At 49.5% G+C, this 21,475-nt stretch overlaps 1 protein-coding gene across 1 annotated transcript in view; it reads right to left on the bottom strand.

Annotated features, from left to right (window-relative positions):
* Mrtfa (myocardin related transcription factor A) overlaps positions 1–21,475 on the bottom strand; it is a 97,433-nt gene that overhangs the window by 14,148 nt on the left and 61,810 nt on the right. Inside the window, exons 2-3 of the mRNA XM_028871197.2 lie at positions 18,025–18,090; positions 257–312 (exon numbers count right to left, since the gene is read on the bottom strand). Of these exons, the coding sequence (XP_028727030.1) occupies positions 257–312; positions 18,025–18,090 (122 nt within the window). The remainder of the gene's footprint in view (positions 1–256; positions 313–18,024; positions 18,091–21,475) is intronic.

Raw genomic sequence — 21,475 nt, forward strand, 5'->3', positions numbered from 1 at the left:
AGTGGAGGGAAGCTGAGTGGTCTTCCAGGCCAGGTTTGGGGAGGGAGCTCTGATGACCTCCACAAGGGCTCTAAGGCACTAAAAAAGTCTTCCAGGGAAGGTGGCTGGGGAAGGAGGAACCAGGAAAGGCCCGAGATTTCTATTATTTAGAGCTCTGAGGTGAGGGCTGACCCCAAAGCTGTGCTAGACTGGAAGGGAATGCAGCTGGTGGATGACGCTGACAGTACTCTGGAGGTCTTCGGGGAAAGGACCTTACCCTGGCCCGCTCCAGGCTCCTTCTCTGCTCGTGAAATGCAGCTGGACTTTTCAAAGCTGTTGAGAAAAGAATCATAGAAGAGTTACTTTTAGAGACTGAGGCTGGCTCAGTGCTAGAACGCAAGGCCCTGGGCTCAGTGCTCAGCACCAACGCGACTTCTCGTGACCCATCATGTAAAACTCCACAACCGCAGCAGAAATGGCGTCTTAGGAGGAAATGCCCCCCGACACCCAGGGGAGCGTGTGTCTTTATGGCTAGGTGCTTTAAGACCCTGGTGGCAGCACAGCCGGCTCTCCTGAGCTTCATTTCAGTCCTACACTGCTCCGGGTCTCATCAGGTAAGCCGCCAAGACCGCCTGGTTCAGGCAGAGAGGGAAGCGGATCTACCTCGCTTCTTCAGTCTCATTAGGGACTGTAGTGACCGGCTGGGATAGTTAACCCCAAAGGCCTGTGTCTTCTCAGTGCGGCCTCCTTCCTCAGCTGGTACCAAGAGCACTATGAACTGAACTCAGCTTCATCTCTGAGAACTGAAGATCTCTCAGTCATGCTGGCTGGCCCTGCTGCGGGTCCTCTTCTGGCTCCCGGACAATCACTGGGACCTCAGCTTCTGTCTCCGGGGCAAGGCCAGCCACAGCCTCTGCACATGCACCACAAGCACTCCCAGTCTCTTGCAAGGTGACACATGACAATGTCAGACACTGGGGAGACGGGGAGCATGGGGCTCACTTCACTAGGGAACAATGGCAGCAGGTGAGGATATGCAGGCTGTGGCCAGTTTCACTTCTGCTGCCCGAGGCTGCAAGCAGCCGGGAGACTGTGTGCAAAGATAACCTTCCAGGCTGCTGTCTGTGGTGGAGGGTGAGGGTAGGAGCCGCTCAAAGTAGCAAGAGCACAGATAGGCCCTATCCTGCCTGGCCTCTGTGCTTCCGCCCTCACTCCCCGGGGCTGGGCCCAAGAGTATGCTCAGAGGAGCTTCAGAGCCCCAGCAGTATTTTGTTTAAATTAAAGACAATTTTAAAAAATTGTAATAATAGCCAGGAGGTGGTGGCGCATGCCTTTAATCCCAGCACTTGGGAGGCAGAGACAGGTGGATCTCTGTGAGTTCGAGGCCAGCCTGGTCTACAGAGTGAGTTCCAGGACAGCCAGGGCTACACAGAGAAACCCTGTCTGGGGGGATAAAAGTAATAACAACAGGAAAGAAAACTTCATTTGTCCTTAAATGAAGCCCAGAGAACCCTTCCATTTTCTGACAGCAGGGGGAGCTCTAGACTTAACAGACAATTTTAACATCAACCAGCACAGGTTTCTCGTCAACCCACTCAGCTGGAGAATCATTCCGGGGAACCACCCAGGCTGCCCAGAGGGAAGGAACCTGGCCCCAGTTCCTGGCTCCACTGTGCAAGGCTGTACCACAGCAAAACTGGCTTCCGGGGCCTGGGAGCAGAAGCCTGGCCTGAGAGGGATGGGCTAGTGCTCCCCACCCCCACCACAGCTTTAGCTGTGGGATGGCTTAGAACACAGCACAAGTAAGTTCCAGGAAGTGGACGCTGGCCAGCAGCACCCTAACGGTTGCTGTGCCTGCTCACTGTCAGTCTGCTGTGCGGACTGTGACAGGCGAGGGGTGCTCTGTCTCCTCCTTCCACATCTCACAGACTTTCCCGTTCTTCAGGTACAAGGCACACAGTATTGCTCAGTAAGCTACTGAGCGGATAAGAAGGAGGTTCTAAGTGGTCAGAGATGGGTCATAAGAGGGTTCTGCAGCACAGCTGAAAACCTCCAGGAACAGCCAGGCCCTAGAGCTCAGACACAGGTTAAAAACTCGGAAAAGTTCCCGCATCGGGGATCACGTCCCAGGACGAAGTCTGCTCTAACAACTACTTCTGGCATGACGCAGGGTGTGACTGATTTTTGGAGACTGAAACTCTGCTCACCCGACACACATCAGTGGAGCTGGAGAGATGGCTTTGTAGTTAAGAGTGTTTGCTTATGCAGAGGACCTGGGCTCAATTTTCAGAACCCCCTTTGGGTGGCTCACAATAGCCTACAACTCCAGTTCCAGGGGATCCAATATTTCCCCTTCTATTTTCTGAAGGCATCTGCATCTAGTATACTTCACACACACACACACACACACACACACACACACACACACACAAGTAAATAAAATATTTTAAAAGAGTTAGGCTGGGCATGGTGGTGCAGACCTTTAATCCCAGCACTCAGCACTCAGGAGGAAGAGGCAGGAGGACCTCTCTCTGAGTTCCAGGACAGCCAGGGTTATGGAGAGAGACTCTGTCTTAGAACATACAAGCAAAGAGATGAACCAAACACATAGCCACATGGCCGGAAGCACGCACCCACCACTCCTGTCCAGTACCACTGCCGTCAATGACGTCACTCTGGCTGGGTCACTTGATTCTCAGACCAGCTGGTTCTGGGTTGCAGCCATAGATGATGATCTAAACCCCTGGCTACCTGCATGTTCTACACTGGCCACCCCAGGGGTAATGCACAAACCTGCTTTCTAGAAACATGCCTCACAAGCACAGACACAGCTCAATACAAGGGTGGGTGCATCCTCTTCATACACCAAGAACAGGTGCCGACCAGTGCAAGATGGTGAGAGGTGAAATGGCCACAGCGGACATAGCTTCTGAACCACTGAGCTAAGGGCACTCTCTCACACACACACAAACGAGAACGAAACTAATAGTCACTGAGTGCTTATCACATGATAGGGACAGGCTGAGTTTTTTGTTTTTTTTTGTTTTTTTTTTTTCCAGATGTGGTCTCATTATGTAGCCCACGCTAGACTCAAACTCGGGATGATCCAACCCTTCAAGTTCTGGGATCACAGGCATATGTGACCATGCCCAGCTGCTAATTCAGATATTTTACCATGCTAGCTAATTTAGTATTTTACCTAAGGAGGGCTGCAGAGAAGGTTCAGTGAGTAAAGCATTTGTCACGAACATACAAGGACCTGAGTTCAAATCCTCAGCGCCCATAGAAGGGCAGGCACAGGAACATGTTTCAGTAACTCTGGAGCTCACAAGCCAGGGAGACTGACGCACAGCAGTCAGCAGTAAGGCAGTCTTGTCTCCGGGTAAGGGCGAGGCCGATACTCGAGGCTGTCCTCCCACGTGCGCTCACACAGACACAGGAGCACATACAACACCTGTGGTGGGTAATGTTCCATTTACTAAGCCCAGAAAAATCAGAAAAAACTAGAAAATGGCAGCCATGGTTACAACTTAATTCTCTTAAAGAGAATTCTTTCGCTTCTGAGTTCGTTTCTCTACTTTAAAAAACAGAGAAGAGGAGAACCTGTCAGACAGGTGCCCAGTGGGGTGGAGGTGGCATGTCCAGGTTGCACCGGTTGGATGTACTAGTTAGCTGGAGACCTGACTATGGGCCATGTGGGAAGGCAGGCTTGACCACAGCAGCAAGCAGGAGGTACGGGGCACAGAAGAAGGGCTAATGGACCCAACCTGAGAGGCTCCAGGGCTTTCAGACCTGGAAAACCATAGTTTGAAGACCAAGGCTTGCTCTCCATGGAGCAGCCTTGGGTCTTACACAGACAGACTGGGGAGCGGAAGCAGGGAGAATTCTTGTGCTGGACAGGGGCAGGAGACTGAGAAATGACCAGGAGAACAAGATAGCAATGACAAAGCCCTTGAAGACTCCTTTGATAACAAGTGGAGCCCAGTCTCAGAACTACTGTTCTCTGGTTACACCGTGAAGCCACACTGGCTGAGATGTAGTGACCCACCAGTAACCAGAGGGTGGATCCCATCCGGGTCCTCCATGGCCTCCCCTTCTTCCTTCACCTAACCCTGACCAGCATGTTGGTTCCTGTCATCCTCGGCAGCCGACCTAAGGTTGTGTTTCTCTCTCTCCATTCTCAACTCTGCTCCCCGACAACAGGTTTGGCCATTTCCACAGCTCCTTCTGCCAGGCCGAAGGAGGAAAGAGCAATGGCTCCTCCTTTCGGGCTGCGAGGAGCGTCTAGCTAAGCGGGGCGTCTAGCTAAGCGGAGCGTCTAGCTAAGCGGAGCGTCTAGCTAAGCACGTCCCAGGTTCATGTGGGAGGGACTGGAGCTGAGACAGCGAGCCACCACTCCTGAGTCCCTGGGGTTTAAGGCTGGGCCACCCCCGTGCGTGCCCAGCCGGCTCTGTTAGAGCGCATTACAGAAGGTGGCTTGGTGATGGAGATGGAAGATGATGTGGGCAAAGCCCTGGGCTTTCCTGATACAGGACCAAGTGACACTGGGGATTCCAAATCAGCCGAGAGTCCATGCTAAGGAGACGGAACACAGGGAAGCAGAGTAAAGCAGAAAATGGGTTTGAAATCCCAGCCTTGGGCATCTGCACAGACCAGATTCTTACGTGTGCAGCCAGGAGGGATGTGCCCATGCGGACTCCGTCCCCCCTCCTCACTGCCTGGAAAGCTTTGCCGGGAGGGTCCAGAACATCACTCATTCCAACGTTCACATTCCCAGAACCCCAAGGAGGCAGTCTCTGCAGGGAGAAGCCCCTAAGATCCATGCAACACCAGAGCTGTTAAGAACACGCATTTCTGGGGGCAGAGGGCAGTTCTCGATCCTCTCTCCACCCTGGGGCTCTGTGATGCTCTGAGCAAAGGCAAGTGTACAGCTCAGACTGAGCAGGGAGAAGGAGAAGCTGCAGGCCCAAGGATGAAGTGGCCAAGAGCTGTGGCATTCCTCATGGCAGCTTCAGCCCCAGACTGGGCTCCACCCCAGCTGGCTGTAAGCAGCAGATACCCTGGGCCTTCCTGCTAGCACCTGTCTTCTTCCTCCCTGACAAGCCTGCTGCCTTAAATGAACACACTTGTGAATAAGAAAACGAAGTTATGATTTCCATTTTCTCAAGAATACACTGTCTAACCATTTAAAGGAGGACTCAGAGTTGTGTCCAAGGTGCCTGCAAGGCTGTGTTCATGAGCTGAAGCAGGAAGGGCATCAAACCAGTACCGTCTGGAACCAGTTCCAGATTTCCTTAAGCATCCAGGCAAGGAAGCCTCCTAGGACCCACCAGGCAGTTCTGGAAATGCTTCTCATCATGGACAGCTCTTAGCCATCAAGCCCAATTCCTCATTCCCCACGGATGGCCCCCTCCCTCGTGTCTGTCTGTGTGCATGTGGGCCTGGGTCTCCACAGAAAGAAATTGGCAGTTCAACCCCGGCGCACATCCAGCTCACTCCAGCTCTGTACTCAGGAGACGCACACTGTGACCGTCAGTAGATCTTCCACACTCAGCCTTTCTTTATAGTTTTTAATTTTTATTCTTTAAAAATTTTTTTATTTTATGTTTATGGGTGTAACTTTGTGTATGTCTGTGCACAATGTGCATGCAGTGTCCTTGGAGGGCACAGTATCCCTGGGACTGGAATTAACAGATGGTTATGAGCTGCCATGTAGTGCTGGAAGTTGAATCCAGGTCCTCTGGAAGAAGAGCCGGTGCTCTTGACCGCTAGGGTATTTCTCCAACCCCTTTAATTTTTTTACTTCCTTCCTCTTCCTTCTCCTTCCCCTGCCCCCTTCTCTTTCCCTTTCTTTGAGACAGGGTTTCTTTGTATAGGGCTGTCCTGGATCTCACTCTGTAGACCAGGCTGGCCTCAAACTCACAGAGATCCGCCTGGCTCTGCCTCCCGAGTGCTGGGATTAAAAGCAAATGCCACTACTCAACTTTAATTTTTATTCTTTTTGTTTGTTTGTTTGTTTTGTTTTGTTTTGTTTTTTGTTTTTCGAGACAGGGTTTCTCTGTGTAGCTTTGCGCCTTTCCTGGAACTCGCTTTGGAGACCAGGCTGGCCTCGAACTCACAGAGATCCGCCTGGCTCTGCCTCCCGAGTGCTGGGATTAAAGGCGTGCTGCGCCGCCGCCGCCGCCTGGCTTTAATTTTAATTCTTAAAAGTACATTTTTAAAACTTAGTGTGTGGGTCAGTTTTCTCCTTCTACCAGGTGAGTCCCAGGGACTGAGCAGGTCATCAGACTTGGTGGCAAGTGCCTTCACCCATGGAGACATCTCCAAAGCCCCGGTGGTTAGTACTGTTAACTTGAAACAATCCGGAGTCACTTGGAAGAGAATCTTAATGAGAGGCTGTCTAAAACAGATTGGCCTGTGGGCATGTCTGTGGAAGCAGGGTATCTTGGTCATGTTAACCGAAGTGGGAAGACCTGCCTTAGGCATCCTTAGGCATCTGAACTGTGCCAGAGAGAGAAAACGAGCTGAGCACAGGCATGCGGGAATGAATTCATTCCTCTCTGCCTCATGACTGTGGACTCAGCGGGACTAGCTACTCGGGGCTTCGATCACAAACAGTGGTGACTGTAGTTTGGAACTGTGAGCAAAAGCAATCTTTTGTCCCTAAGAGCTCTTGCCATGACATTGTGCACTTCATTGTTTTCTCCAAATTGGCAATACGACAGAAGGATTTATACATCAGCTTTAACCTTAGGCAAACAAGAAGAGGCACAAGAAGAGCTATTCCTTCTCCCTTTCTTGAAGAGGCTAACATGGAGGAAAAGGGGTCACTGGGTAACCAAACTCCACCCAGAGGAAACTGAGGCCCTCGTCATATCCCTTGCCCCCAGCACAAGAGTGTGTTGTCCAGCTCTGGGGACTTAACTTTTTCAAAACTCCCACCACACAAGCAAGGCCAGTGAGAGGCAGATAAGGCAGGCTTCTCCTCTCTCTGGAGATGGGATGGGCAAAGAAGCTTGCAAGAACACATGCAGAGCCAGGCGGATCTCTGTGATATCCAGGACCGGCACCAAAACTACATGGAGAAACCCTGTCTTAAAAAAAACAAAACCAAAAACCCAAAACCCAAACACATGCAGCAGCAGTCATCTGTCTCAGGAAGATACCTTTGCCATCAACTCTTTTTTTGCAGGGGGTGGGGTGGAGAGGTTTTGGAGACAGGGTTTCTCTGTGTAGACCAGGCTGTCCTGGAACTCACAGAGATCCACCTGCCTCTGCCTCCCGAGTGCTGGGATTAAAGGTGTGCGCCAACACCTCCCAGCTTCCATCAACAGAGTAGCAATATCCTCCATGAAGTAAATGCCAGAAGTAAATGGGGTTCAAGAAAAGGGCATTCCAGTGGAATTCAAGGGCCTCTAGAATCCTGGGCTCCAAGCAGTCTTACCTTTAGGGGCTTGGCAATTTTGGAACCACAAAAATTTGAAAATCATTATTTCACTAGTCCAAAGGACAAAAGGAATGGAGGAAGTGAGGTTTAAAATATGCTCATTCTCCAGCACACCCTGAGTGAAGAAGAACACAAAACACGTGGAAGGACTTCATGAACTTTCTCAACAGCCTGGTTTGAATTTTCAGCTCTGGGATATGAGGGCCATCTGCCTATGACATCTGCAGCCCACTGATTGCCAAGGTTGACATTTCAACTCTGCTGACTTCATGGCTGAGGAGTTCTCATTTCTGGAGCTGTATTCCTGGGAGTCAAAGCTTCAGCAGCAGAGCCTAGCACACGTGAGGTCCTGGCCCTGAAGAACTGACAGATAAATGGGCTTTGTGCTGTTTCCCTGGAGCCTCTGACTAGACTGGGGCGTGGCCATCACACCTAGGCCGTCCACTCAGACAGACACAGGAAATGGAAAGGGCCCTCACACACTGCAGGAAGGCACAGGCTGGCTACACCGCTGACGTGTAAGGGCTGCCTGCCGTGAGCATCAAGGAGATGATCCTGGGATTCTATACGCAGGTAGAGGAGGTTCACTCCAGGGCACAGGAACCCACCGGTACAGCTGAGGATCTAGAAATCGTGCATTGACTTGCAGGTGCTTGCTTGGACAACTGTTCAATCAGAGAATATGCAATAGTCTTCAAGAAGCATCCGTAGCACAGAAGAAACTAAGCACCACTGATTTAACACAGGGTATCATGACAGAAGCAGAAAGCTGCCCACAGTCTCCCAGCCTCCCATGGCGGGCATGGACAGCAGCCTGGAAGGCTAACAGTGATAGTCACTCTCCCTTCCAACTCCTCAAACGTGACCTCCTGACCAATCCCTGGACCTCAAATGGATGCTGTTTCAGTTTCAAGTGAACCCCCTTCTCTGTCCTCTCTCACATAGATCAGGCTGGCCCTGACCTTGCTTATGTAGCAGAAGACATCAATCCTGAGCTCCTGCCCCCCTGCCCTCTCCTGAGAGCTGGGATGACAGGTATGTGCTGCCCCGCTGGTTTATGTGCTGCTGGGCTCTGGACCCAGAGTTTCATGCATGGCAGGCAAGAGCCTCACCCCAGCCCTTCCAAGTACTTTCAGACTTCAAGATCCCTGTGTGGGAAAGTACCACTATAAACTGTTTCCTTCAGGAATCAACAGCATGTCTAGAGCCAGAAAAGCTGGGCTGTACCTGCCTCTGTTTTTAAGTGGCAGTGAGCCCAAGGGCGAGTCATGTGACTTCTGAGGCAGCTACACTTACTACCACACCCAGTGACGATCAGCATTGAACAAAGTGAAAGTGTTCTGCCATCTGCTAAACTGGGTTAAGTCTCCTCCCTTCTCACCCTGAGTAGAAATGGCATGCCATGAAGCAACACCGAGCGCCAGCGGCGCCCGACCTCCACTCTCTGTCCGTGTTCAGCCGACACATCACACCCACCAAAATGTCTGCAACGAAGACCACTAATGAAAGAGCCATGTCAACGGTTCTAGGGCCTGACTATGACAGTAAGAACCAGAGACAGCTTGAGTAGAGAAGGGACCACATCTCTAGGGCAAGCAAGCTCCAAATTGAGAGCATTCAACATATACCCTGTTTCGGTATGCAGGCTTGACAGCACCCTTGTTTGGGTACCTGGCTGTCACCTCCACCCAGACCAACACCACAGCCAACTACCAAGACAGAGGGTACAGGGGATGGCTCAGTCAGTAAAGTGCTTCTGAGGACACAAATTCAATCTCTGGAACATACGTTTAAAAAAGCTGGATATAGCGGTGCATCCAGGGCTGGGAGATGGGAGGCCCGGGGCCTGGGGAACAGTACCTCTGCCCTCCACACACATGTGCACTCACCCATACACACACAGAAAGGATGAATGCAGGAAGCAGGGGTCGGAGGTACAAGCTGCTCTAGAAGCTCCCACCTGACCCACCAGTGGTGGGAAAGGCCAAAGCTAGGAGAGGGGTGCACAGACCAGCACAAACCAATGTCAAAGAGATGGTACACTAAGGTTGAAACACCAGGCCCAAACACTTTAAATCTGATCGCTGTGTTTCCCAGAGGTCCATGTGTTAAAAGACTTGGTCCTTATTAAGGACCATGCTACTACCAGGCGTGATAAGCCCTTTAGGAGGGTGTGGCTTTGAAAAAGACAAGGAGAGAGGGACCCCAGCTCATCCTTTCTTTCCTTCACTTCCCGCTGTGTGAACTGAACAGCTTTCTTCACTGTGCACGCTCACCATGGCACACTGTCTCTCCACAGGCCTGTCAATCATGTACTATAATCTCAAAACCATGACACCAGCTATTCTTGCAGAAGACACAGATTAGGTTCCTACCACTGACAGGTGGCTTACATGTAACCACTGTACCCCCAGTTCTGGGAGATCTGATGCCCTGTTCTGACCTCCATGTGCACCAGGCACACATGTGGTACACAGACATACATGGAGGCAAACACACATACACATTAAAACAAACTGAGCAAAACTCCGCTTTTATAAATTGATTATTTCATGTACTTTGTTAGAGTAACAGAAGTAGCTGTGAGTCACCCATGTGAGAGCTGAAACTGAACTCCGGTCCTCTGCAAGAACAGAAAGTACTCTGAACCACTGAGCCACCCTCTGGGCCCTTTTCAAATTTCTTTTTCCTTGTATGTTTTAAATATGTTGTGTATTGTGGGGTGTACACATCCGGACACATGTGTAAAGGTCAGAGGGCAACTATATGGGTTTCTCTGCTTCTACCACGTGGGTCCTGGAGATCCAACACAGGTGTTCAGGCTTGGCAGCAAGTGCCTTCACCCCGGGCCATCCTGCTGTCCCTCTGGCTTTTTTTTTTTAAAACAACCTCTCATTAACCCTCGATCTTGACGACTGGGCTAGACTGGCCAGCAAGTCCCGGAGGTCCCCCAGTCTCCACCTCCCCAGGCTAGGTCTGCAGGCACATGTCAGGACAGCCAACTTTGAAGAGTGCTAGGTCTTCATGGTTGCCTCTGGTCATTTCACGTCATTCTGCAGCCAAAGGCTTCAGACTGGTCCAGTACCCCTCCTTCCTCAGTAAAGTCCAAAACCGTTAAGAAGAAAAAAGAAAGACTTAGTCAGGCCTGGTGTCAAGCAATTGGGAAGCTGAGAGAGGATGATCTGGAAGTTGGAAAGGAGCCTCAGAACACACAGACTCGTCCAGGCGGTGGTGGCGCACGCCTTTAATCCCAGCACTCGGGAGGCAAAGGCAGGAGGATCTCTGTGAGTTTGAGGCCAGCCTGGTCTCCAAAGCGAGTTCCAGGAAAGGCACAAAGCTACACAGAGAAACCCTGTCTCAAAAAACCACCAAAAAAAAAAAAAAAAAAACAAAAACAAAAACAAAAACAAAAAACAAAAAACCTACACAGAGAAACCCTGTCTCGAAAAAACAAAAACAAAAAAACAAACAAAAAACACACAGACTCAGACACACGCACCCAAAATGACCACTTTTTATGAAAATTCCTTAGTCTTCTGTTTAGATAAACTGCAAATCATCTTTGTTCTTCAGAGAATAATACCCTATTCCTGAAGAATCTAAATCATCACCATCATCAGATGTACCAGGCTCCACTTGACACATCATGATTTCTGTTTTTCATCCATGTGTGGTGCTAAGGATGAACCTTGACCTCAGGATGCTGGGCTGTAGAATAAGCAAGCACAGTAGCCACCAGACAGCCTCACGGTCTCCTCTGTTGCCTTTATTGTCTTTTAGGTTTTTGTTGTTTGTTCCAAGAAAGGGTCTCAGATGCATTTGGACTGGCCTGGAATACATTCTGTAGACCAGGTGTACATTACTGTATCCTCCTCACTTATTACACCTTGCAAAATGTTGCCCTTTATATTTATACCTCAGATATTAAGAACAAATCATGAAGAGCAACACTACCCTCCTGTTCTTTTAAAAAGATAATAAAACTATATAAAACCTCCATCAAGAAGATTACTTGGAAGCCCAGCAAGACAGGCACACCTTTGATTCCAGCAGTCGAGAGGCAGAGGCAAGCAGCAGATCTCTACAAGTCTGAGGCCAACTTGGTCGACATAGTGATATGTAGGCCCAAGTTACAAGTTAGTACCACCACTTCACAAAACAAAACATTAGCTGAAGGACAGTGAGATGGCCTGTCAGGAAATGGCACTTTCTGCTAAGCCAGATGACCAGAGCCTGATCCTTGGGATGCACATTGTAGGAGAGAACCAACTCCCTCGAGTCCTCCAACCTTCCCTCAACCACAAACAAACCCACCCCACCCCCCATATACACTCACACAATAAATAATTTTTGTTTTGTTTTTGAGACAGGTTTCTCTACATAGCTCTGGCTGTACTGTAGCTCCATCTGTAGACTGGGCTAGCCTCGAACTCAGAGATCCACCTGCCTCTGCCTCCTGGGTGCTGGGATTAAAGGTGTGTGCTGCTATGCCTGGCCAAAAAATAAATGTTAATAGTAATTTTAGAAAGACTTTCAACAAAGCTTGCCCTTGGTTTTTTTGTTTCAATTCAGGCACAACACACAGTGAACTCCAATTTCAGGACTTGTGAGCAACTGGCCAAGGAGGAGGCTCTATGCCAGTCACATCCACTGAGGAGCACACACCCCGGAACAGCGGAAAGAGAGACAAGGACTCCAAAAGTCCATCAAGAGTGCAACAGGAAACTCCCAGGAGCCATGGGCCCAGTTGGTCTTCCTGAGAGAAAAGAAAGCATTCCAGGGACCACATGCCCACATGCCTAACCTAATTTCCTCTGGGCTTCAAATCTAGGGATCAGTTTAGCTCATTCCTGAAATACACATTTTACCAGTGTTTATAAAAACAAAACAAGATAAAAACACAAAAATTAGAGCTACAATTACAGTTAAACAGTCACATTCCTGTGGAAATAGGGTCTCTCTTTAACTAAGAAGAAGATGAAGAAGAGGAGTTGGAGGAGGGGGGAGAGGGAAGGAAAAAGAAGGGATGGGGATAACAAAGGACAGGAAAGTATCTTTTCGGTCTGAAAGGGCAGAGGGGCTGCGCTGAGGCTCGGAAGCAAGTGTCTGGAGGCAGGCGAGCCTGGGCAGCCAGAACTCAGCATGGGCAAAGGTGTGTTGGGGGTGGGGTGTTTCCTAAGCTCCTTCTGGAAAGAGTAGCTCTTGGCCAAACCACTGGTTAACAGGGTAAAAATTCAGAGACTAACATACAGGCCTTCTACCAACTTCTAGATGGACTTGAGCAAATGGAGACAATGGAAGCCTAGAGAGACGAGGGTCTACCCTTCCCTGGCCCCACACAAAGGCACTAATCTATGAAGTATCTACGGAGACAGAACATCACATCCCTGACAATACCACCCTTCGCTAAAAACAAACAGCAGCATTTTCAGGCTGGTGATTTGGCTCTGCAGTTAAAAGTATTTGTTGTTTTTGCAGCGCTCTGGTTTGATTCCCAGCACCCACACGGCCATTCACAACTGTCTGCCACTTCCGTTCCAGGGAATCCTGATGATTTTCTGACCTTTGTGGGTACCAAGCATGCATGTGGTGCACTTACATACACGCATGCAAAGCACTAATACATAGTAAAATAAATAAATGTAAACACACACACACACACTTTGAAAATAAGCAAACAAACATTTCCCAGAAACCTACACCTTGCCACCTTGATCTTTAGTAGGAAACAAAGGTAGTTCATGGGCACCGAGTGCAGGCCCTAGCACAAGGCTTAGTTCAGTCCACCCTCCCCCAGCCTACAAAGAAGAATTTAACTTGAGTAGAAGAGGGAACATAGTCATGGACCTCAACGCTTCACATGTAACCTTTTGTCAAAGACAGACATCTCTTCTGGGTCAGATGAACAGAAAATCTTCAGCAAACACTGGGGCCTAACAAAACGATCTCTTAGATTAGTGTGCAAACGGTCTCTCTGTAGACTAGGTGTATCCTCAGTTCAGGACGGACAACAGGGTCCGACTGCAGAGCTGGAGGGATGGAGTGAAGCTGGGTCAGTCTATCCAGAGCCTTAGGAACCCACTGCTCACAACATTCTTTGCAGGGTCAGCATGAGACACATGGGGCTTACCACAGACCTACAAACCATTCCCAATCAGCTGGCAGAACCAGTTACTCTTCTGCCAATGTGTATAAGCACCTCTGAGGAGGCCTTTGGAAGACACTAACTAGCTGCCCTCATACCCTCAGAATTCTCCTAACCAGTCAGCCACAAGAGTCACCAATGGCACTGGCTACACACAGGGGAACACCATTAAAATGTAAAGACATAGTTCAAGGTGGCTTTGCAGGTAAAGGTGCTTGCTGCCAAGCCTGATGACCTAAGTTTAATCCTGGGACTTGATGAAGGAGAGAAGTGACTCCTGAAATCTACACACATATAGATACATACATACACACATACATACACAGACACACACACACATAGAGAACCACACACACATACATACACAGACACATACACTCACACACAGACAAACACATAATAAGAAAAATAAATAAAGAAGACATGGTATAGCTTGGATAGAGTTCAGGGGGAAGAGCATTTGCCCAGCATATGAGGACCTGGGTTCGATTTCCAACACCAAAAAACAAAGAAGAGGGAGAGAGGGAGAGAGAGATGGAGGGAGGGAGGGAGGGAGGGAGGGAGGGAAGACATGAAGGAATTAAAAGACAAGCTCAAGAGGACCAAGCCAAGCGCCCAGAGCACTTCAAGGGCCAAGATCTATTCCTCCACTTTCGTGCCGAGGCTGTTGTGGCTGCTCTCATTGCCGTGAGACGACGGATGAACAGGTTGGCGACAGCACCAGAAACGTCCTGCCCTTTGCTTGCTGTCAAGGAGCCTCGGTGGAACAAGCCAAGGGCAAACCAATTGTGGCTCTTCTCTCACATCCAGGGAGTCACAGGAGTTTCCTCTCATTTGCCTGGCAGGTCAGCATCCACACTTGCCTTCTTAAAAGGTTATGGACAGCTGGACAGCTGGCCCCGTCAGAACACTGTTCTGACCTTCACTCTTGTGTGTGTTAACATGTGTGCGTACATGTGTGTCTGTTAATGTGTGCACATGCGTGTGCGTGTGTGTAAAACACACTGCCAGTCTCTTGGACCTTTATCCTTACAAGGGCACTGCTGGCTCTGGACTGAAAGACCCGCTGGCTTCCCGCATGCTCCCCTTTCCTCAGAAAGCACCAGAGAAAGTTCAGAGCCAGGACTGCGCAGGCCCCCATGTTCTGGCTCTCTATATTTGGTGGGTTTTAAGCAGTGTTACATTTGAGACATGTTTACATAATGAGGATAAAGGATGCTTGGGAATGGTCCTGTTCAGAGCACACATCAGAAAGCAGCCCCACATCCTCAGCTGAGACACATGAGCAGAGCACATGAGCCACAGAGAAAGGTATGTGGGACTAGAGGACTTTTTAATCCTCTAAATCCTTTGAGAAGGCCACTCCTGACGCTCAACAACACACAGAACAAGAACAACCGTAACGGGAAAGGAGCCAGGGAAGCACATCACGTCCTGCAGATTCGCTGTCCGAGCTGAACCAAGCAGTCCATCCTCCACGGGGCTGTGAATAGAGTTCTGGAGGAGACTAGGTTGACCTTCCTTCCCACGGCTCTAGGGAAAAAAAAGGCGTGGGGGGGGGGCCTGGATAAAAAGATTTAAGGTATACACCAGAAATAAAACACAGTCATGAGGACCTTACCCTTTCTCTGCCTTGGCTTACCTGCCTTCCTTCTCAGGTGTACACAAATTAGATGTAAGGACTCTGGAAACGTCCAGGCCAAGCCTTAAAAGGCTTGCAGGGGAGGTAAGGGAAGGGGTAAGCAACAGTCAAGGGGTGACGTGGGAAGGGACGCTGGCCATGGCAGGACTCGGAGAATGCCAGGTGACACTGAGGCAGGATTACTCACCGCTGTGGGCTAGCAAAAAGAACGAGCCTCTTTGGAGCTCGGGGCCTAGGCCTGCATCCCCACACACTGGGAAGAGGAGAATCTCACAGTGGAAACTCCTCTAGACTTCAGTTTTCTTTCTCATCATCTCTTTTGCTCCCATTTCCTCCCAAAGAAGCTGAAAAGCAGCACTGTCCACGGGGGAAAGCTCCTGGTGGGTGGGTGACACTCTCTAGGAACCATTTTCACTCCCACAGGAGAGGTAAGCACTCCCAATCCATGGGACAGGGACAACCCAAGCATGTAGTCAGACTCCAGGACAGCTAGAGACCCTGGGCTCCCAGTAAGACGGGAGAGTTTATTGAAGTTATTTCAAACACTGTGACCAGAATTCTAGCCAGTTTGCTACTATTTTGTTTTCTAGACAGACAGACAGACAGACAGACAGACACACACACACACACACACACACACACACACCCGGTTTTGCAGTCAGTTGTCTTCATTCATCTAGGGCCAGGCATTGGGGGGCAGAAACACAAGTAAGTGACTTTCTCTAAGAGTTCAGGTAGGCGGGGGTACACACAGACAGCTGCAATTTCTGAGTACCACACTAAAGAAGCGCCAAGCAAGGAAGCTGACTGGTCAGTTCTGTCCACATGAGTCCCAGTAGCCCACGAAAGCTGGGAAGAATAATGTGAGCAGCCCATCCTCAGAACCACCTGATCCCGAACCTTCTGCCGACCCTAAGAACAAGGGTCTCAAAACTAGTGATGCATTTGCAGCCAGCCCGTCATGGATCCGCACTCAGTAGACTGTAGTTGTTTAATTTCTGGAGGGCAGGTCTGAGGGCCTTGTGTTTCTTTTATCTCGATGTTGTCCAAAACCACCTGAGGTACAAAGGGGACACTAAACATATACGCCCTTTGTGAAGGGGTAAGCAGATGAGGCTTGTGGAATGGCAGTTCCGGAATGTTCCATAGAACACACACCGGCCTACCAGTAACCCTGCCAATCTACTGCAGAAGCCCTGGCACTAAGGGATGGGGTGGGAATCCTTCTCTGGAGGATCACGGACTACAAGGAACAACAGGTGAATATACCGTAGTAAAGTGCAGTGGACAAAAAGATCAGCGCCATGATATGACTCAAACACTATCCTCAACTGTTCCCCAACCTTCAGCGGCTTCCTCATGTGCTTACAAACCAGTGCACCTTCTCTGGAACCCCTCACTCCTGGCTCACCATCCTCCAGACACCAGCTGCTTTAACAGTCTTTTCTGTTCTGTTGGTTTGGAGACAGTTTCCCATTACAACCCTCTCTGGCCTTGAACTCCTCAGCCTCTCAAATGACTGAGTTACAGGAAGTTGCCACCACACCAGGTTTCTCGGCCAGCCTATCCCAAGCGACTCCACTTTTTTTTTTCCTGTTACTGTTAACACACCCACCAGTTGAATTTATTACCCGGGATTTACCAGGCTCTCAGAGTATCCTTCATTTGTCTCCATTTCCCTACCAGTCTTTCCTTTCTAAGCATAACCCCCCCCCCCCAGAGCAGGGGCAGATGAGTCTGCACTACCAACCGCACACAGTACTACTTTGAACAAGTGACTGACAACACGGAGCAGGCACTGAAGTGAGGTGGAGACCAGTTTTCTCATGAAAGCAGGCATTGCTGATTGGTGTGTGCGTGTGCGTGTGCGTGCGTGTGTGCGTGTGTGTGTGTGTGTGTGTGTGTGTGTGTCCCCATGTCCGCGCAAGCACGGATGTGTATGTTGTCCTCAGGGTGGAGCCCAGTGGTGATGACACACCACCAGGCGAGGGATGCCTCTGTGACCTGCTGAGAACTCACTAAGAAATGTCAAAAGAGCAAGACAGCTGGCCCCAGCCTTCACTATCTAAAATGCTCTTAGTATTCAAAGCAGGCTTTCTTGCTTCTTACAAATTCTAAGGTTTGGTTTCATTTCTCCCCCGAGGGATGCAGCCACTGGCCCAGAGTCATGGCAGCTTACTAACAGCTCCATTCAGGCATGCACACACCCATACCCTCCATGGGTGCCTCAGGATCTCTCTAAATAAACTGCAGGCCACTGACAATACCCGTCGGCAATAGAAAAGCAGATTTCTCTCCCTAACGCCTGAGCGTGGAGGCAAAGTGTGCACCAGCAGAGCAGCCCCTGCTCCTCTCATGAAGGGAAGTTGTACAACCCATGAAAGGGACAATTTTAAAGCAAAGGACGAACCAGCCGGGTGGTAGTGGCAGCGGCGGCGCATGCCTTTAATCCCAGTACTCGGGAGGCAGAGGCAGGCAGATCTCCGGGGGTTCGAGGCCAGCCTGGTCTACAGAGTGACTTCCAGGACAGCCAGAACTGTTTCACAGGGAAACTGTCTCGAAAACCTCCCCACCACAAAAAGAGCAAAGGACTATCTATTTGCTGGCCCCTTGAAGCCTAACACTGCTTGTTCCGCTGATGAGTCTGGGTGACTGATGACCCAGTCCACAAGAACTCCTGATGGAGAAGTAAGAGTCAGGTAAGATGGGAAAATAAACCTGTGGCCTTTGCTCTGTCAGGCTCCTGGGCCACACGGGAGCTGCACCGACACAAAGAGCCAGCTTTGTACAAATGCTGAGAGAGACACTTACGCGGCATGATCCCTTGGCTCACCAGTTCCTCTCGGGTCCGCCGCTGCTGGAGCTTCAACTGCAGCACTGCATGGTAGCAAAGAGAGAAGACAGGTGAAGGTCAGTCAGCCATCCCACCAGAGTAGACACATTTTCAAATGCAGAAAAAGTCCAGAAAGCAGCTGTAATGTGAGAGGAGGACCCCGAACTCCAGCTCTGTGTAACTGCAGAAGTGGTCTGACGGCAGGGTTTCCGCATTCTGTTGTGGGCGGCAAGAGGAAGTTGCGAAGGGTCTTGCAGGGCGATAACACTCCACAACTACCAGTCTTGCCTCTTGCTCAAACCCGACAGGACTCAGCCTTCCTCTGGGGACTGAAAACACCAGTTTGAAGCTCAAGGAGAGTCCAGCGGGGCCAGCACCCAGCACCAAGAGCTTCCCAGCTGCTCGGCGGGTTTTCAGCACATGTTTGCACATGAACACGCTGAACAAATGCTGCTCCTCACAGAGACCAGGGGTGCTGCTAATTGGTAAAATCTTTTCTTTTGGATCCAAAAATTATGGCTATTTTCACCATGCCCCACCTTCCTCTAGATTAGATCGTGTCTTGTCATTAACATGGTCCTGTTCTTTTCTCCATCTTCACTCAGGGCCTGCCTTTCTTTCTCTGTTGATGAGACAACCGAGCTCTATGACTCAATGCACATCCGGGCTAGTGGAGAGAGACAGGTGTCTCTCCGAGCTCTAGTCTGCAGCCCTGCTTAATAAAACAGGGCTGTTTATTAAATTAAGCGTCGATCATCTCTATTCAGCGGAACAACTGGTGCAGCTGTGGGGAGAGACTAGGCAAGTCCAGGGCAGGGCGAGGAGGGCCCCACAGCCACAGCAAGTCCCTTTGTGGAACAGGTCTCCCTAGCACGGGCCTTTTCTGCACAGCCGTTTTCACAGGCAGCCAGGGATGGGAGAACAGTGGCTAGGCTCTTGCCTGTGTCTCAAAGTCATAGGTACCAAGCAGAACTCCCCTTTCTCCCCAAACTCCAGTTTGTGTCCCGAGCTACCCTGCCTCCCCTGCACTAATAATGTCTGAACCCTGTTCAGCAACTCTGCCTCCTCACAGACTGCTCTTAATTCCACCACTTTCCCAGGCTGCCGTGGTGACTTACAGGCTGTCCTTCCCTAGGGTGACACTCCAATGAGAATGTTCAATTTTCCTCTTCCTTAATGACCATGGACCTTCCTCCATCTTTACAAGTTCACTTAAAAATGCCCACTCTCTTCACCTGGTCTCCCCACATTCAGACTTACTCTGGGTCACCTAAGCCACCCTCTACCCGAACAGTGATGCTTTCTGCTGTGCATAGTGACCCCTGGACATCTCCCCCGCTAGTTTATAAACTCCTTGGAGTTAAAAAAAAAAAAAGTGTTATGAAGCTGTGCACAGTGGCTCCTAACTATAATCCCAGCCCTCTGGAAGCTGAGGCAAAGTACTGCTATGAAGTACATATCAGCCTGGGGCTACAAAGTAAAAGTCTGTCTCAAAAAAGAAAAATAAGGAAAATTATTTGTATTTTATTACAGTAGGCATTTAATAACAGGGATCTGGGGCCCATGTCTGTCATCCCAGCTACTCAGAAGATGGAGGCAGGAGGATCAAATCCAAAGCTACCTTGTGTGGTAGTGTGAGTGTCACTGGCCCTCATAAGCTCATAGGGCGTGGCACCATTAGGAGGTGTGGCTCTGTTGGAGTGGGTACCGCTTTGTTGGAGGAAGTGTGTCACTGTGGGAGCGGGCTTTGAGGACTCTAACCACCCAGTGTTAGAGTCCATGTTCTGTTGCCTACTGATCAAGAGGCAGCCAGCACCATGTCTTCCTGCATGCCGCCATGCTCCCTGCCATGATGATAATGGACTTAATCTCTGAACTGAAAGCCACCCAATTAAATGTTTTCCTTTGTCAGAGTTGTGGTCGTGGTGTCTCTTCACAGCAACAGAAACCCTAACTAAGACACTTGGCTATAAAGAACTGACTCTCAAAGTGATGATAGACAGTTTGGGAATCTAACTATGAGGTTGTTATTTACAAATTAACATTGTTTAAAATAAAGTCTTACCTAAACAGAGAGAAACAACAACCATGCCAATGGCTGACAGTTTATAGCATGTACTCTGTGACAGATCCTATTCTACATACCTCTGGCTGTGTGTGTGTGTGTGTGTGTGTGTGTGTGTGTGTGTGTGTGTGTGTGTGTTTTGTGGTAATGGGGGTCAAACCAGGGTCTTGTGCATGCTAGGCAAGTGCTCACAGCCCTATGTATTTATGTTTTAAAATCACTTGATTTTCATAAGATCCATAAGGAGATAGGCATTACATAACCCATTGTACAGGTTAGGAAAGTGAGGCCTACAGAGATTAATTCACCGAATTTGTCTCACTAATGAGCGGCGGAGCAGGATTTGGACGCAAACAATCTGATGTCACAACCTGAGCTCCTAACTCTGTTTCTCCCAGGATTTTCTGCAAGTCAGCTCTGTTGAGATAACAGACCTCCAGGGTTCAGATCTGGTGCTGAGGAAAACCACTGGTTGAGATTAGGGACAAAGGAGATGAGGTCATCGACTTCGGTGGAGGAATTTACCCTAGGAGTTGACTGCAGAGTAACACACATGCAGGTCAACACAGCAGTGAGGTACAACCAGCAATGGGGGGGTCACCATGTTACACACTTGTCTTTGTGCTCAGTGACTCACATGCTTGTAACCTATTTAACAACATGCACAGGCACGCGCGCGCGCGCGCACACACACACACACACACACACACACACACACACACACACACACACACACCCTCAGGCCAGGCTTGTAGCTCATCAGTCATACCTAACATGTACGAGGCTCTGAGTTTTAACCTCAGCACTGAAGGAGTAGCTCTGTGAAGATGGCTATGATCACTATCTCCTTTCACAAATAAGAAAATTAGAGCACAGACCTTTAAGTTTTTTTGTTTTATGCCACGGAGCTTAAAAGAACAGAAGCGGGGGGTGGGTGGGGTGGGGGGTATCCCGCCCTGGTCTCTAATTCTCAGGTGTGATACTTAGCAATGTTAACACCCTTTCATAAGAAAGGAAAGGGGAAGCCAAGCTAGACAAGATGGAAGAGGATAAAAGGGCGGTCTATCCTTTCCTACGGTACTTCTAAGACCCAGTGTAAGGTAAGCTATTAGAGAATGCTTTAATATAACCAATTTCAGAGAACAGAGAAACAATTAAGCCTGAACACTTCAAATAAAGAATAATTAGTGAAACAGCTATGACTCAAGAGTAATTCTGAAATGCCAATACTGACTGAGCCATACAAGCTAGAGTCATGAGGGCCACTGCACAATCGTGTTGCTGTTGTTTTTGGACACGGGGCAGTGTTCAGGGTCTGGGGCTGGTCACTTTTTAATGTGGTTTCTTCTCTTTTTGTTCCAATG

This window comes from Peromyscus leucopus, chromosome 20 (genome assembly GCF_004664715.2).
Source record: "Peromyscus leucopus breed LL Stock chromosome 20, UCI_PerLeu_2.1, whole genome shotgun sequence".
NCBI lineage: Eukaryota > Metazoa > Chordata > Mammalia > Rodentia > Cricetidae > Peromyscus > Peromyscus leucopus.